The following is a 17,773-nucleotide window of genomic DNA, read 5'->3' as shown; positions in this document are numbered from 1 at the left end:
TATGTTTGTTTTTTGTGTTTTCTGATGTTTGTGATATCGGTCAACTTTAAAAATTTGTGTTGAGACCTCCTTGGTGGTTCAGTCAGTGGTTAAGAATCCGCCTTCCGAAAAAAAAAAAAAAAAGAATCCACCTTCCAATGCAAGGGAGGCAGGTTGAATTCCTGGTTGGGGAACTAAGGTGCCACGTGCTGCAGGGCAACTAAGCCCCCATGCTGCAAAGACCCAGTGCAGCCAAAAAAATAGTGTTTTGTGTTGGTACTTCTTTTCTCACTCTATTCCCTTAATTTTGGATATATGATCTTGTCCTCCTCCTTAAAAAGGGCCCTGAGATGGCTCTCCTTCAGAAGACAGTTGCAAAGTTGCTGTGTCTGGGAACCTAGGTTTCAGGAGGGCTCCTGCCATTCCCCAGTGAGAGGGGCTCAAATCTTAACTCTTTGTACAAACAAAAATGTGCTTTATACTGAACCCCTGCTTTTCTCCTAGGAGTCCAGGTACATACCAGGCAGAGGGTGCCTATGGCTGTGACCAGCCCCTATGAACGCCCTGAGCCCTGGTCTCCCGTGAGCTTCTCTGGTGGCCAGCATGTCACGCACCATGCGGCAATTTGTTGCTGGGGGAATGGAGAGCGTCCCCTGAGATTTCTCGGGGAGAGGACTCTGGAAGGAGGCACCTGGTTTCCTCTGACTTTGCCCCAACAGGCTTTTCCCTTTGATTTTCATTAACATCCTTTCCCTTGAATCCTGGTCATGAGTACAATTCTGTGTGCTGAATTCTGTGAGTTCTAGTAAATAACTGAATCCAGGGCCAGGGCTGCTCTTGGGGATCCTCAACACGGCTCACAAATCTGTATAAGCTTTATACCCCTCAAACCTGAATCCACCCGGGTGTGTACGCTGTGACTAGAACACAAAGGCCAGAGAACCAAGGAGTTCTCATTCCTGAGTTGCCGGTACCTTAAATCAGAGGTGCTACTCGGGGCGGGGGAGGACACTTCCACGAGGGGCACAGTAAGGTGTGCACTGATGTGAAAAGAACAGCCACCCCCAGTCACTTTGGGCTCCTTAGGCCCAGAACCAACATTACTCTGATTATCCTGAGCTGCTAGGGCCAACCATGCAACAGGCGGGGCACCCAGGGGCTTCCACTTGCGTCAATGGACTACAGCAATCTTGACCTACCCTAGTAAAAATAGAAACAGGAAGTGTCCACAGTGCTGAGAATAAGACCTGTGTGACTCCACCGGTAACCTGCTCAGTCCAGCTGAAGAGCCGAGGTGAGGGCACTGAGCCAAACAGAGGATGACAGCCATGGACCAGGAGCAGTGACAAAACCTCGTGCGGCAGTATTCCAGACCACCTTGGAGGGGTCACTATGCTTGAGACCTAGGCCCAAGCCCACCACAGCATGTCTGTTCCACCTGCTCTTCCCACAGCTTGACACTGAACTGCTCCTATGGGTGGGGAGGGGGAACCATGTCACCTCCCGTTGAACCTGGCAGACCTTTGTGACTGCCTTGACCCAGAGTCCGGCAAGAGTGACACTACCTGACTTCCGGAGGCTAGGTCTTAGAACGCCATGAATACCCACTTTGTCTTGGGAGGCCGCCTTGGTGCCATGCTTGCGGAAGCCCAGGCTGGATGAAGAGAACACATGAAGGTGTGCTGTCTCTCACAGCCCCAGTTGAGTCCTGCCCAACAGCCAGCACCTTCCACCAAAGACATGAGGGAGGAAGGCTTCATGACAATGCTGGTCACCATCTGCAGTGACCACAGACAGGAAAGCCCCAAGTGCACACCACCCTCAGCCCCTGTGAATGTCGCCTCCCTGTGGTCATTGTCACAGCCCTGCCGATTTATCCTTCCACGTTCAAACCTGAAGCATGGAATCTGGTTTCTAAGCACTGAAGAGGAGCTGAATAATGCCCTAAGTTTAGTCCTAAGTTGTGTCTGATTCTTACAACCCCATGGGCCATAGCCCACCAGTGTCCTCTGTCCATAAGATTCTCCAAGCAAGAAGACTGGAGTGGGTTGCCATTTCCTTCTCCAGAGGATCTTCCCAACCCAGGGATCAAACCCGGGTCTCCTGCACTGCAGGCAGATTCTTTACCAGCTGAGCCACCAGAGAAGCCCGAATAATACAGATGAGGAGGGGAATGAGCTCCCTGATGGTGACCTTGACCACCAAGCAAGAGGTACCTGGAAACAGGAGGCAGCTGTGGAGGAAAACATCTCATCCCTCCTCCTGTGAGCCCCTCTGCAGTTCCAGGGCACTTGACTGACACAAGACGCTGGAATACATCAGGCCAGGAAATGCAAGAGGAATGGCAGTAACCCTCTGAAGGGGGAAAGATTATGTAAACTTCTAACACTTATTCCACGTGGGAGAGGAGGGAGGATGTAACTTCCACAAAGCCTTCACTCAGTAAGTCACTGCACTCGGGCTCCATCCCCCAGACCCCAGGACACACATCCACTGCCCACAGTGGGGTGATTGCTGGGTACATTCTACTTATTACTTGATACCCGTATCAAGCAAAAAATTAAAGAGTTCCACAGGATTACTTGGACAGATTTGATAAAATATTGAGTTAAATGCAGAAGTGTATGAAACAATCCCATTTTAAAAAATAACAGAGTTCCAAAGGCCACTATATGACTGTACATGTACAACTGCATATACATGAATCTGTGTGTGACACATGTATTTACGGATGTATTTATTGGATGTAGTTGTGAGTGTCGAGAAAAACATGGAACCATTTTTTAAGCTACAGTAGATAGGGGGATGCGTGCAGAGAAACAATGCACATGGAAAACTGAAACTAAAAAATCTAATCTAAAAAAATATGACCATGTGTATGTACAACATAAATATGTCTGCTTTTTAAACGGACAAATGTTAAAACTAAACGGTTAAAAAAAAAAAAAAAAAACCCAAGAGAACAGAGCGTGTCTCAGCTCGGGAGAACGCCTGCATTTATGACCGCGGAAGAACTTAAGATCAGCAGTGGCGGCTGTCGCCCGCGAACCTCGAGGGAGATGCCAAGCGTCAGGCATAAGTAAAGGCGCGCCAACGGCTCGGAGCTCGGGGCTCAGTGGAGAGGCAGAGGGAGAAGCGGCGGCGCGGCGGGAGCCCCGCCACTCCGGGTCCCGGCACTGGCCCGGGCCGGCGGCGACCAAGGCGGCGTGGGGCGGGCAGGCCCGGATGGTAGAGGGAGCCGCCCCCACAACCAAGCCGGGAATAAACGACACGGTGACTCCACGTCCAGCATGCCTCCAGCCCTCCAGCCACGAGCCAATTTCCGAAAGGCCGCGTGTGCCTCCGCGAACCCCACAACCATAGTTCCGCAAGGACCGGAAATGAGGTGTAGTGTCCTCGGGAACTCTGGGAGACTCGCAGGGCTCCGGAACCGGAAGTTTGGGTCGGTGCCCCGGAAGCCGTAGGCCCCGGGATTCGGAAGTAGGGCGTCAGTTCTGCGGGGAATTGTAGTTCCGCCGAGCGCCGAAGCGGGGATAGCGCCCGGGCGGCATGGCCGGGCTGGAGCTCTTGTCGGACCAGGGCTACCGAGTGGACGGGCGGCGCGCTGGGGAGCTGCGCAAGATACAGGCGCGGATGGGTGTATTCGCGCAGGCCGACGGTTCGGCCTACATCGAACAGGGCAACACCAAGGCGCTGGCGGTGGTCTACGGGCCTCACGAGGCGAGTGGGCGCGCGCGAGCCGGGCTTCCTCCGGTGGCGGCAACTGCGGCTGTGCGGGGCTACCAGGCTGAGCAGAGGCCTCGGGGGTGAGGTTGGTGCGCGCCGCCTTGTGGGGCCACGGCCAAAGTCCTAACAGTGTCCAGCACGACGGTCCCTGTCTTTCTCCTGCGCCCGCCACTCCTCTTTGTTGCTCCTAAAACTGCCAGGGCCGCTCCCACTCGCTCCCTCACCTCTGAACTCCACTCCGACGTCACCTCCGGGTGACACCTCACCCCACCGCACCCCAGACCACCTTACCTGCCTGTCAGGTTCCCTCGTTTATACTCACACACTTACCTGGTTTCCCGCACCCGCCTCCTCAGACATCAGTTTACCTTATTTCTCACTGTTTGTCCCCTCACTGGAACATAGACTCCGTGAAGACAGAGTGTGTTAATAAAACCGCTTGGGTTTATCACCACTCCAGCGCTGGAGACTTAAGGCCAGAGAGGTAGAAGTAAGCATGGCACGCTTGCAGAGCAGAAAGGCTGGTGATGGGGAAGAGGGGGGTTAGTTCCAAATGAGACTGAGGGATTTCTAGGGAAGCAGGAACTCAGAACCTTTGTAAACAGGGAAAAGATTTAGAATTTTTATCTCACGCGTGGTGGGAACCCTTGTATAAGGTAAGCAGTATATGTATTGTGTAGAGGAGGTAGAATCAGACTTGATGTATGTAAACAGATTCTACAAACGAAGCATGGGTCGGGAGAGGACGAGTCAAGAGGGGAAACAGGGAGGCCTGTCAGGAGAGAGATCCAGGAGTGATGGTGGCTTAGAGCCTGGTCCAATGGCCCTCCCTCGGGCTGTGTTGTGCAGGTAAAGTGGTTGCTTGCCGGCATGTTGGAGGTGGAGGGAGGAAGGGTCTGGCTCATGTGTTCTCCCCCACCCTACCCCAGATCCGAGGCTCCCGGGCACGAGCCCTGCCTGACCGGGCCCTGGTGAACTGTCAATACAGTTCTGCAACCTTCAGCACAGGCGAGCGCAAGCGGCGGCCACACGGGGACCGCAAGTCCTGCGAGATGGGTCTGCAGCTGCGTCAGACCTTCGAGGCAGCCATCCTTACACAGCTGCACCCACGCTCCCAGATTGACATCTATGTGCAGGTGAGCAGGCAGCAACCTCAGCCTGGGGAGGGGAGAGAGAGAAGAGGAGGGGTTGGAGTTTAGCGGTTTGAAGGACTGATGCCACTGGGGGGGTTCCTGCAGGTGCTGCAGGCAGACGGCGGGACCTACGCAGCTTGTGTGAATGCAGCCACGCTGGCAGTGTTGGACGCGGGGATACCCATGCGGGACTTTGTGTGTGCCTGCTCAGCTGGCTTTGTGGATGGAACGGCCTTGGCAGACCTCAGCCACGTGGAGGAAGCAGCTGGGGGCCCCCAGCTGGCCCTGGCCCTGCTACCAGCCTCAGGCCAGATTGCACTGCTTGAGATGGATGCCAGGCTGCATGAAGACCACCTGGAGCAGGTGCTAGAGGCCGCTGCCCGGGCTTCCCGGGATGTACACACCGTACTGGACCGTGTGGTCCGGCAGCATGTACAAGAGGCCTCTGTCTTGCTCGGGGACTGAGCACATGGCCACCCAGGCCCAGAATAAAACCCAAGCACCTTCCACTGTATTTTTGTCTCTCCCCACCGAACTTCCTTGTCCTTGGATCCTGGCCTGGTGCTGGTTCCAGCAATGACTAAGGATGCATCCCCCAGACATGCACTACACACCTCTTGCAGCCTCAGTCATGCTCACCAGGGTGCTTCAGGTGAGCACCCTGAAGAAGGGGGATGTCCCTGGATGAAGTGAGCAGTCTGGGCCAAGAAGGGATTGAGGCAGCTGGGCACTGAGACACAGCCTGGTATAACGTGCCACGCCCCGGGACCATGGAGTCTGTCGTTCGCATCCCAACACATCCAGAGTCCTGAGCACAAGTCCTGAGGGGTGGCTTTGGGTATTCACCGTGGTCACGTGGGGGGCCGTGTCCCACATCCTCTGGATTGTGGCTTGGACTGAAGGGTCTCTTGCCCCCTAGGAGCCCTTTGGGCCTGTCCTGCTACTTCCCTTGGGCTCCAAAAGTACAACAGACACATAGTGTCACCTGGAGTCTTCTCAGTTCTGACCCTAAGTCAGTCAGACACTCCCTGCTGCCCCACCACTGCACCTTGCTCTTCAGGCTCCCCCTTCTTCCACCTCAGACCTGACTGAGCCCTGATCACCAGCCCCTGCAGCCTGAACCAAGGGACTGCTGCTTCTGTAATATCCCAGGCACCTCCTGGGCCGGACAGGGGTGCTTCCCACTTTCTATTCAACACACCCCAGCTCCTTTGAAACCCCTTGGCCAGTAGTCTCATGCACCTTCTTCCCTGTGGTCATCTGACCCCAATGATCTTGGTTCTGGGTACATGCTTGATTCCACTCGGCTGTTGGTGACCGACATCCATAGGAATGGACCTGCCAACGCCTTGGCCTCTGTCCGCGGAAGCCCCCTCCCTCACTTCCTACCGCGGCACTCAGACCGGTCAGTGCCAGTGGTAGCACTTTCAGAAATCTGGCGTCTATGCTCTGATCGCCGCTTCCGGTTTTACTCTCAGCTGCCGTATTCATCAGGTTTCTCTGATTACAGTTGGAGCCGAGCTTTCTCGGGCGGCCGTAGTCTTCATTGCCTCCAGTGCCGCACACTGCAGGTAGCCTAACTGGAGGCCGCTCTCGGCGGGCGGGGGAACCCAGACCCAGGTTCGCTCAGTCCACAGCGGTTCTGCTCTGGGCATGCGCGGCGGCGCGAGGGCCGTCGGGACCGGAAGTACGGGCGGGCGCGGAGCCCGGGTCTGACAGGAGCGGCGCGCGGGGCCGGCCGCCGTAACTGGCAGTGGGAGCGCGGTCCCGGAGCCGCCCGGCCCTGCCATGGGCCTCCTGTCGGACCCGGTGCGCCGACGCGCCCTCGCCCGCCTCGTGCTGCGTCTCAACGCGCCGCTCTGGTGAGGGCGGGGCCCCGGGGGCAGAGTACCCTCAGACCGCTCGCGCCCGTCCCCTCCCGCCTACCGGGATCAGTCGGGGCCTCAGGCTTGGGGCTCAGCTCTCCTGTCAGGAGTCTCGAGTCCTGGGACTCGGTCCAGGTCCCGCAGATAGGCCCCTTCCACCCCCAGTGCAGAAACAGAGGCAGGGCCTCTAACGCTTCGGTGGTCCCTTCGTCCCTCTCTCCGCAGCGTGCTGAGCTATGTGGCGGGCATCGCTTGGTTCCTGGCGCTGGCTTTCCCGCCGCTGACCCAGCGCACTTACATGTCGGAGAACGCCATGGGCTCCACCATGGTGGAGGAGCATTTTGCGGGCGGAGACCGTGCCCGGAGCCTTGCCCGGGACTTCGCTGCCCACCGCAGGAAGTCGGGGTGAGCAGCAAAGCCATGGTTATGAGGGAAGCAATGCCAGTCAAGGCCAGTGAACTCTGCTCAGAAGCTCTCTTTGTGTCTCCAGGGCTCTGCCAGTGGCCTGGCTGGAGCGGACGATGCGGTCAGTGGGGCTGGAGGTCTACACGCAGAGTTTCTCCCGGAAACTGCCCTTTCCAGATGAGACCCACGAGCGCTATGTATTGTGGGGGAGGGGTGTGCCTGCGACTGTGAAGCACCTTGAGGGGACGGGGGGATGTCCTGGGGCCAGAGCAGTCACTGGTGGGCATTCTGGGGCTAGAAGGGGAAGCTCTCAGCTGCCTCGAGTGCGGTCGTGCTAAGGCTCCCCCCCCCCCCCCCGCCCCAATACTGCGTGCAGATGGTGTCGGGCATCAACGTGTACGGCATCCTCCGGGCACCTCGCGCTGCCAGCACGGAGTCCCTGGTGCTCACCGTGCCCTGTGGCCCTGACTCTACCAACAGCCAGGCTGTCGGGTTGATGCTGGCTCTTGCTGCCCACTTCCGGGGTGAGGCTCAGGGGCTCCTGCTGGCCAGAGAGGGTTTGGCCACTGCCTCAGACCCTGCTGAACGGCTTCTGGTCTCTAGGGCAGATTTACTGGGCCAAAGACATCATCTTCCTGGTGACAGAACACGACCTCCTGGGCACTGAGGCTTGGCTTGAAGCCTACCACGACGTCAATGTCACTGGTGGGTGCGCTTGCCTGGCCCTGGCCCTTCCCAGGGCCACTGTCCTCACTGGCCACTTGTTGGCAGCTCACTCACCTGCTTCCACAGGTATGCAGTCATCGCCCCTGCAGGGCCGGGCTGGGGCCATCCAGGCAGCCGTGGCCTTGGAGCTGAGCAGCGATGTGGTCACCAGCCTTGATGTGGCCGTGGAGGGGCTCAATGGACAGCTGCCCAACCTGGACCTGCTCAACCTCTTCCAGACCTTCTGCCAGAAAGGGGGGCTGCTATGCACGCTGCAGGGCAAGGTATGGCCACCTGCCTGGGTAGCATGGGACCTGTGTGTCGGGCTTATCTGACTTTGTCCCCAAATCTTCTAAGCTGCAACCCCAGGACTGGACCTCAATAGATGGGCCACTGCAGAGTGTACAAACGCTGCTGCTCATGGTTCTGCAGCAGGCCTCTGGCCGCCCCCACGGTGCCCATGGCCTCTTCCTGCGCTACCGCGTGGAGGCCTTGACCCTCCGTGGCATCAATAGCTTCCGCCAGTATAAGTATGATCTGGTGGCAGTGGGCAAGTAAGTGGCGTCTGATCTCCCCTTTGCATGCTTGGGGCAGGGTAGTGAGTGAGTGCCTGGGGATCTGGCCGTCTATGACCTTGGCCCACACCTGACAGGGCTTTGGAGGGCATGTTCCGCAAGCTCAACCATCTTCTGGAGCGCCTGCACCAGTCCTTCTTCTTCTACCTTCTCCCTGCACTCTCCCGCTTCGTCTCCATCGGCCTCTACATGCCAGCTGCCGGCTTTTTGCTCCTGGTCCTCGGTCTCAAGATATCCTCTGCCTCCACTGTCTGTTTGTGGCTGGCTTCAGGTCCCCCCACTCTAGGCTGGGGAGAGCTCTCTGTCCTCGGGGCGGGGGAGTAGGAGTGAGCCCTGGGTCCCCCACTAGGCAGAGCCCATCACACCTCTCATCAAGGTCCTTGACTCATCCACGCTCTGGAACTGTGGATGCAGCTGCATGAGGCTGGAGTGGGTCCTGAGGAGGCTGGGGGGACCTCTGGGTCCAGTCCCCCCTACCCTCCAACACAGGTGATGGTTCCCCCTCCTGCTATACTGGGGTGAGCTTTTAGGATCCCAGGTGGTAATTACTGCTGCTGTTCAGTCTCAGCTGCAGTGGGATGGGGAGGGTTCTGGGGACTCCCTTGGTCCTGGGATCCGTCTCCAAGTGCCCTTGTGCCCTGCAGGGCGTGGGGCTGGCCTCGCTTGTGGCACCCTTGCTGGTCTCCCAGGCCATGGGCCTGGCGCTCTATGTCCTACCAGTGCTGGGTCAACATGTGGCAGCCCAGCACTTCCCCGTGGCTGAGGCCGAGGCTGTGGTGCTGACGCTGCTAGCCATCTATGCAGCTGGCCTGGCGCTGCCACACAACACCCACCGGTGAGGAGCTGGGCTGGGTGGTCGTGGGCAGGTGCACCCTGGATGTGCAGGCAGCTGCCTCTGAGCTCCTTGCCTTGCAGGGTGGTGAGCACACAGGCCCCAGACAGGGGCTGGATGGCGCTGAAGCTGGTAGCCCTCATCTACCTGGCACTACAGCTGGCCTGCATCACCCTCACCAACTTCTCTCTGGGCTTCCTACTGGCCGCCAGCATGGTGCCCGCTGCTGCAGTCACCAAGCCCTCTGGGCCCCGGTATGTGCTGCCCAGCCCCCACTGCAGAACCTGCACCCCTTACCATGGGTTCCACCTCAACATGTTCCTCTTCTTCCCCGCCTGGTGCCTCTGCTTCCCCCCCAGGCCACTCTATGCTGCCCTGCTGGTGCTGACGAGCCCAGCAGCTTCACTCCTGGGCAGCTTGTTCCTGTGGCGGGAACTGCAGGAGGCACCGCTTTCCCTGGCCGAGGGCTGGCAGCTCTTCCTGGCCGCGCTGGCCCAGGGCGTGCTGGAGCACCACACCTACGGCGCCCTGCTCTTCCCGCTGCTGGCTCTGGGCCTCTACCCCTGCTGGCTGCTCTTCTGGAACGTGCTCTTCTGGAAGTAACAGAGGCAGCTGGGAGTTCCCCATGTTCTCTTCTTTCTCGGAAATAAACAGTTCTGTTTCAGATCTCCTTTGGGCTCTTGGCCCGCTGTCTGCTGTGTATGTGGGGCCACAGGCCCTGCCGCGAGAAACTGCCTGCAGGCCCCGGCACCCTGCTTAGCCGCTTCTGGTCCACTTACCACATGGCAGGAGTGAGGGCCCCAGTGCCAGCCTGGGAGGAGAGCCTGGGTGGACACTCGGACCTAACTGCGCCCCAGGAGGGTTCTCCCAGCGGGGGTCTCTGTGCATCATGGTCCAGTGCTGAGCAGGAGGAAGCACGGCGGGCAGTGCCCAGAGACCCCCACGGTGCCATCTCCAGTGCTGGAACTAGAACTTTGATGTGGGCTTGGGGTGCAGCAGGAGGAGCCCCTCTCCGGCCTCCTGGGAGTGCCATGAGAGATGGGACAGATGGAGCCGCTGAGCCCGCCCAGCTCCACCCGAAGTAACAGTCTGGGACAGGGGCGACCCAAGTACTGAGGGGCAGGGCACTGATGCAGGGCTGCACAGAGGCCTCAGGCTGGGCAAGCCTCCTGAGAGGGACTGGGACGTCCAGTGCCTGTTGGGGAAGGGAGGAAAGCAAAGTGGGCCGTCTGGTGATGCCAGGGCCGCATGAGGCCGAGAGTCAAGGTGCCCTGCCAGGGCGGAGAGCTCAGTACAGTCCTGCAAGCCTCAGTGCTGAAAGGAGCACACCAGCTGCGGACAGCCTCCCTCAGCACCACATCCTGAAATGGGGTGACCTGGGACCGTCCCAAAGAGGAAACTCCAAGGCCCCAGACCCCCCACCCAGGCCTGGGAGACCTCCCTCAACACCTAGGGGTCCCTGACTCCACAGTGGGAGAGGGCCAGCACCTGGAGGGCTTTACTCTGGGACTTCTCAGCATTGAAGGGTACGGGCACCCTGGGTCCAGATTGTTGGGGATGGGCTGGAGCAAGGGTGCTGGAGACCACTGTGACTGCAGCCTGCCCTTGGCCTATTTGTCTTGTAGTCACTTTCCCTGTTGAAAAAACTCCAGATCCTGAGGCTGGGCAAAGACTTGCAGCCCCCACCCCCACCCCTGCACCCCCAGAAATGCCTCCAGGCTAGCCTCTCTCAGGACTCTCCCCTGGTCAGTCAGGCACCACTGGTCTGCGGGCTCCCATCTTACAAGGCAGAAGAGGTCTCGGCTCTGCTGTGGTCTCCCTGTTGACTCTGCAGACCGGCATCTAATACAAAACCCCTTCCGGGCATTCTACCTGGGCTTTGGCCTTGATCAGCCATCTTTAACTAGACTTCGGCAGTCACTTAAAACACAAATCGTGGAAATAATGTTACCTCATGAAACGACTGTTAGCTGTTTTGAGCTTAACTTTGCAGAACTGGATTTTGGCACTGATTTTCATTAACGTCACTTGTGCTGTACATTTTATAAAGAAAGAAAATGTCAGGCTCTAAAGATACAGATGAGATGTACAAGGGCTGAGTATAAGGTCCAACAGGGTTTACTCTGAAGGTATCCCTCTCCCTCAGTCACGGAACCCTAATTTTGGAATGAGCACAGGCCACTGTGAGTAAAGACTCTCCCAGACTACGTGCAGCTAGGTGAGGTCATGTGACTACAGAGGCCCCTAGACCTAAGCAGAAGCTTCAAGGGTGAGTCCAGTTCAGTTCAGTCACTCAGTCATATCCAACTCTTTGCGACCCCATGGACTGCAGCACGCCAGGCCTCCCTATCCATCGCCAACTCAGTTTACTCAAACTCATGTCCATTGAGTCGGTGATGCCATCCAACCATCTCATCTTCTGTTGCCCCCTTCTCCTCCTGCCTTCAATCTTTCCCAGCTGTAGGGTCTTTTCAAATGAGTCAGTTCTTTGCATCAGGTGGCCAAAGCATTGGAGTTTCAGCTTCTGATTTCCTTTAGAATGGACTGGTTGGATCTCCTTGCAGTCCAAGGGACTCTCAAGGTCACCACAGTTCAAAAGCATCAGTTCTCCAGTGCTCAGCTTTCTTTATAGTCCAACTCTCACATCCATACATTACTACTGGAAAAACCATAGATTTGACTAGACAGACCTTTGTTGACAAAGTAATGTCTGCTTTTTAATGTGCTGTCCAGGTTGGTCATAACTTTTCTTCCAAGGAGTAAGCATCTTTTAATTTCATGGCTGCAATCACCATCTGCAGTGATTTTGAAGCCCCCCAAAATAAAGCCTGTCACTGTTTCCATTATTTCCCCATCTATTTGCCATGAAGTGATGGGATCAGATGCCATGATCTTAGTTTTTTGAATGTTAAGCTTCAAGCCAACTTTTTCACTCTCCTCTTTCACTTTGATGAAGAGGCTCTTTAGTTCTTCACTTTCTGCCATAAGGGTGGTGTCATCTGCATATCTGAGGTTATTGATATTTCTCCCAGCAATCTTGATTCCAGCTTGTGTTTCATCCAGCCTGGCATTTTGCATGATGTACTCTGCATATAAGTTAAATAAGCAGGGTGACAATATACAGCCTTGACATACTCCTTTTCCTATTTGGAACCAGTCTGTTGTTCCATGTCCAGTTCTAACTATTGCTTCCTGACCTGCATACAGATTTCTCAAGAGGCAGGTAAGGTGGACTGGTATTCCCATCTCTTGAAGAATTTTCCAGAGTTTGTTGTGGTCCACACAGTCAAAGGCTTTGGTATAGTCAAAAAAGCAGAAGTAGATGTTTTTATGGAACTCTCGCTTTTTTTGATGATCCAGCGGATGTTGGCAATTTGATCTCTGGTTCCTCTGCCTTTTCTAAATCCAGCTTGAACATCTGGAAGTTCACAGTTCATGTACTGTTGAAGCCTGGCTTGGAGAATTTTGAGCATTAAATTTGCTAGCGTGTGAGATGAGTACAATTGTGCGGTAGTTTGAGCATTCTTTGACATTGCCTTTCTTTGGGCTTGGAATGATAACTGACCTTTTCCAGTCCTGTGGCTACTGCTGAGTTTTCCAAATTTGCTGGCATATTGAGTGCAGCTCTTCTAAGCATCATCTTTTAGGATTTGAAATAGCTCAACTGGAATTCCATCACCTCCACTAGCTTTGTTCATAGTGATGCTTCCTAAGGCCCACTTGACTTCACATTCCAGGATGTCTGGCTCTAGGTTGGTGATCAGATCATCATGATTATCTGGGTCATGAAGATCTTTTTGTATAGTTCTTCTGTATATTCTTGTCACCTCTTCTTAATATCTTCTGCTTCTGTTAGGTCCAGACCATTTCTGTCCTTATTGTGCCCATCCATAGTGTGAATCCATGCAGATATCAACCAGCTGCTTTTCCCATCCTCGGGGATGTGGAGTGAAGCACGTCAGAGATGTAAGCTTCAGCCCACCCTGTGGGTGGGGAAGACAAGAGGGGGGCTCCCTGGACCTCCAAGGGCCTGGGCTGCTAACCTAGGATTCATTTGCAAGAAAGAGAAACAAATCTACCATGTTTGAGTCATTATTTGGAGTTTTCTGACACTTCAGTCTGGCTCCTACAAGGAGGACTGTTGCTGAGCCACCCAGGAACTCTCAGGCAGTTGCCAGCTGGAAGCATCTAAAAGTGTGTATGCATCTACAACTGTGCATATCCGTTGTGTTGATAACCAATTCTTAGTAATAAGTATTCGATATTCCTTTGCAGCTTGCCTCCCACGCCCCAGAACAGGAGCTCTGTGGGGCAGGGACTCTGTCTTACTTTCTGCCTCTTTTCCAGCAGAGCCAAGGCCTGGAAAGGTAGACTATACACCTGCATTTGTTGAATGAAAGAAGGAAAGAATCAGAGGGAGCCCTTCTGGAGGTCCAGGAGGAAGCCTGGGGTCAGGCCTGTTGCCATCCTCGGAGCTCACGGCTGGGTATAAGGGGTGATGCCTGGGAGGTCGAGGGTGCAGGACCCACCTTAGGACACACAGCAGCTTCCCCACAGCCAGGCCTTCTGCAGACGCACTGCAGTTGGCTGGCTGTCCCAGGTTAGCTCTGTGCTCTTCTCAGACCCTTTGCCAAGTCACCCCATTCCACCTGGGACTTTAAGGTGGGGGCTCCAGGCTGCCTTAGGGTCCTGTCCAGGCTCCAGCAGCCTTCATGCCCACACTCGAGTCCTGCCTCCTGTCTAGGCCCCTCTTCTGAGGCCACATCTGTCACCTCTGCCTCCTGGATATGCCACAGTCCCCTTTAAGTCGTCTCTTCCCAACCTGAACACCTACTCTGCATGCACGTCCTCCCTGTGCCCTTACCCAATTCTGGACCTGAAGTCCACTTTGCCTCTCTTCCAGGGATGCCCCTTGCATCCAGGATAAAATTAAGCCTCCTTACCTTGCTCTCCAAGACCTGCATGACCAACTTCTGCCTTCAGAACATTTTTATTGCACACAAAAGTAACACGGGTACAGTGTTACCCCTGCTCCCCTTTCATCCTGGCACCATTTCCCTGTTTTCTGTCTCTGGGTTTCCAGAAACTGGACTTTGATAAGAATGAATAGGATCCCTTATCTGCAGGGCATCCATTGCAGGACTCCCAGTGGATGCTTGAAACCCTGGATAGCACTGAATCTGACTTTCTATTCCTATCTTCCACCCACAAATTTAATGTCTTTTCCATCGTAACCAAGCACTTAGGGTTAGGGTTAGCAGGCTTCAGTATTTGTGGCTTGTGGGCTCTAAAGCACTGGCTCAGTAATTGTGGTGCATGGGCTTAGATGCTCTGAAGCACATGGGATCTCTCCGGACCGGAGATCGAACCCGTGTCCCCTGCACTGGCAGGTGGATTCTTATCCATTGTATCACCGGGGAAGTCTAATAATAGTAATTTAGGATTCTAAATTTCCCTCTTAGCACCTCTCTTGATGGTGCTAAGTTTTGATATGTTGTGTTTTCATTTTCATTCATCTCAAAGTATTTTCTAATTTTTTCTGTGACTTCTTCTTTGGATATTTTTTTAGGAGTATGTTATTTAATTTTCACATAATTGTGAATTTTCCTACTCTCCTTCTGTTATTGATTTCTAATTTCATTCTGTTGTGGTCAGAAAACATACTTTATGATTTTACTACTCTTAAATTTATTGAGACTTGTTTTATTGCCTAACATATTGATCTATCCTAAAGAACATTCCATGTGCGCTTGGGAAGAATATGTACTCTCCTGTTGTTGGGTGGGGTGTTACATGGATGTCTTTAGGTCTGGTTGGCTTGCTGTGTTGCTCAAATCTTCTTTTTCTTTGCTGATGGTCTATTTGTTCTATCCATTACTGGGAGTAGGGTACTGAAGTCTCCAACTGTTATGGTAAATGTTATGTTTCTCCCTTCAATTCTGTACAGTTTTGCTTCATGTATTTTGGGGCTCTGTTAGTCTAATATATCTTTATAACTGTCATCTTGATGAACTAATCTTTTTTTTTCCATTATAAAATGTCCTTCTTTAACGCTAGTATCAACATCTGTCTTAAAGTTTATACTGTCTGATATTAGTATAGCCCCTCTAACTCTCCTTTGGTTACGGTTAGTGTGGTGTATATTTTTCCAAATTTTTACTATTTGTGTCTTTGAATATAAAATGTGTTTCTCATAGGCATTGTATAGTTGGATCATGACTTTAAAAAAATCCATTATTCTAAGCTCTGCCCTTTAACTGGTGACTTTAATCTATTTACATTTAATGTAATTAATGATATAGTACAATTTATATCTGCTGTCTTGATATTTGGGCATCTCTCATAGCTCAGTCGGTAAAGAATCTGCCTGTGATGCAGGAGACCCAGGTTCGATTCCTGGTCTGGAAGATCCCCTGGAGAAGGAAATGGCAACCCACTCCAGTAATCTTGCCTGGAGAATCCCATGGATAGAGGAGCCTGGCAGGCTACAATCCCTGGTGTTGCAAGAGTCAGACATGACTTAGCGACTAAACCACCACCATCTTGATATTTGTTCTCTATGGGTCTTATATCTTTCTCCCCGTCAATTTCTTCATTATTCTCTTTGTGTGTGTGTGTGTTAGATATTTTACAGTGTACCATTTTAATTCCTTTGTTATTTCTTTGACTATATTTTTTGAGTTATTTTCTTAGTGGTTGCCTTTGGGATCACAATTGACATCTTAATTTGTAACAATCTGATTCAGATTAACATTAAATTAAATTGTGTTAAAAAATGTTTCTCCTATATAACTGTTTCCCCCTTCTTTATTTATTCCCATAGATTCCATCTCATATAGTATGTCTGTCTACATAGAGGTTTTTTTTGGCCACACTCTGCTGCTTGTGGGATCTTAGTTCCCTGGCCAGGGATTGAACCTAGGCCCTTGACAGTGAAAGCAGAGAGGCCTAGCCGCTGGACCACCAGGGAATTCCTTATACTCATAGATTTGTAATTATTGCTTTATGCAGTTTTTAAATCAGATAGAAAAAAAAGTTACAAAAAGCATCTGTACTTGTCTATGTAGTTGCCGGTGCCGGTGCTTTTATTTTCTCATGTGGATTTGAGTTATCATCTAGTGTTTTTTCATTTCAGCCTAAGGACTCCATTGAGTATTTCTTGGAGGGCAGGGTGTTTGTGACAAACTCTCAGTTTATCTGGAAATGTCTTAATTGCCTCCATTTTTTTTTTTTTTAGAGATGGTTTTGCCAGATATAGAATTCTTGGTTGGCAGATTTACCTGGTTTATTCTTTCAGCACTTGAACCAAGTCATACCACCATCTTCTGGCCACCATGGTTTCTGGTATGAGACTTTTTGTTAATTTTACTGAGGACCACTTGTATGTGATGAGTCACTTCTCTCTTGCTGTTTTTTTTTTCAAGGTTTTTTGTTTTTTTGTGGGTTTTTTTTGCTTTTTAACAATTTATGATGTATACAGGTGTGGATCTCTTTTATTTCATCCTGCTTGGAATTCTTTAACTTCCTATATGTGTAGAATACATACATGTTTGTTTGTTTCAGTCAAATTTGGAAAGTTTTCAGTCACAATTTCTTTAAATATTCTTTTTGTCCCTTTCTTTCTCCTTCACTCCTGAGAATTATGTATAGGTTGGTATGTTTAGTGATGTCCCACAGGTCACTGAGTCTCTGTTAATTTTTATCCCTTTTTTTGTTTGTTTGTTTTGCAGACCAGACAATCTCAACTGACCTAACTTCAAGTTTGCTAATTCTTTCATCTACTTACTCAAACCTGCAGTAGAGCCCTTCAGTAAAATGTTTCATTTCCATTGTTGTACATTTCAACTCCATAATTTCTATTTGGATTCTCTTTGTAATTTCTTTTTATTGACATTCTCTATTTCATGAGACATTATTATACTTTCCTCTAGTTTTTTAGATATTATGGCTCATTGAACATACTTTTTAATTTTTTATTAAAAATTTTTTACTTTTAGTGGAGTATAGTTTATTTACAATGTTGTGTGTTAGTTTCTCCTATACAGCAAAGTCAAACAGTTATACATACACATACATCCCCTCTGTCAGATTCTTTTCCCATGTGACTCATTACAGAGTATTGAGTAGAGTTACCTGTGCTATACAGAAAGTCCTCATTAGTTATCTATTTTATATGTAGTAGTATGTATATATCATATTTAGCACCCCCCCTTCTTTGAATATATTTAGATAAGTTTCCCCAGGAATAGTTCCTATTGATTGGTTCTTTTTATTCCCACTTATAGGCCAGACCCTCTCCTTTTTTTAGATGTCACATAATTTTTTGTTGAAAACTAGACATTTTAGATGATTTGTTGTTGTGGTTTTTCAGTCACTCAGTCGTGTCCAACTCTTTGAGATCCCATGGACTGCAGCATGCCAGGCTTCCCTGTCTTTCACTATCTCCTGGAGTTTGCTCAAACTCATGTCCACTGCGTTGGTGATGTCATCCAACCATCTCATCCTATGTTGCCCCCTTCTCCTCCTGCCCTCAATCTTTCCCAGCATCAGGGT

The 17,773-nt window shown here is 52.0% G+C and overlaps 2 protein-coding genes across 3 annotated transcripts; both read left to right on the top strand.

Annotated features, from left to right (window-relative positions):
* The first annotated feature begins 3,433 nt into the window (after positions 1-3,433).
* Positions 3,434-5,352, top strand: EXOSC4 (exosome component 4). The gene is made up of 3 exons (XM_043879786.1): positions 3,434-3,699; positions 4,635-4,841; positions 4,944-5,352. The coding sequence occupies exons 1-3, from the start codon at positions 3,529-3,531 to the stop codon at positions 5,301-5,303; spliced, it is 738 nt and encodes a 245-aa protein (XP_043735721.1). The 5' UTR covers positions 3,434-3,528; the 3' UTR covers positions 5,304-5,352.
* Positions 5,353-6,510: 1,158 nt separating this feature from the next.
* Positions 6,511-17,096, top strand: GPAA1 (glycosylphosphatidylinositol anchor attachment 1). 2 transcript variants are annotated; one of them, XM_043879650.1, is made up of 13 exons: positions 6,511-6,700; positions 6,929-7,108; positions 7,194-7,305; positions 7,485-7,632; positions 7,712-7,813; positions 7,901-8,097; positions 8,171-8,367; positions 8,466-8,619; positions 8,782-8,877; positions 9,033-9,223; positions 9,304-9,474; positions 16,458-16,564; positions 16,951-17,096. In XM_043879650.1, the coding sequence occupies exons 1-12, from the start codon at positions 6,627-6,629 to the stop codon at positions 16,522-16,524; spliced, it is 1,689 nt and encodes a 562-aa protein (XP_043735585.1). In that variant the 5' UTR covers positions 6,511-6,626; the 3' UTR covers positions 16,525-16,564; positions 16,951-17,096. The 2 variants fall into 2 exon arrangements, with proteins under 2 accessions (XP_043735585.1, XP_043735584.1); XM_043879649.1 differs by lacking the exons at positions 16,458-16,564; positions 16,951-17,096 and adding an exon at positions 9,580-9,890.
* Positions 17,097-17,773: the final 677 nt, after the last annotated feature.

Source organism: Cervus elaphus, chromosome 21 (assembly GCF_910594005.1).
Source record: "Cervus elaphus chromosome 21, mCerEla1.1, whole genome shotgun sequence".
In the NCBI taxonomy this organism is placed as follows: domain Eukaryota; kingdom Metazoa; phylum Chordata; class Mammalia; order Artiodactyla; family Cervidae; genus Cervus; species Cervus elaphus.
This window is presented reverse-complemented; position numbering and strand designations above follow the sequence as displayed.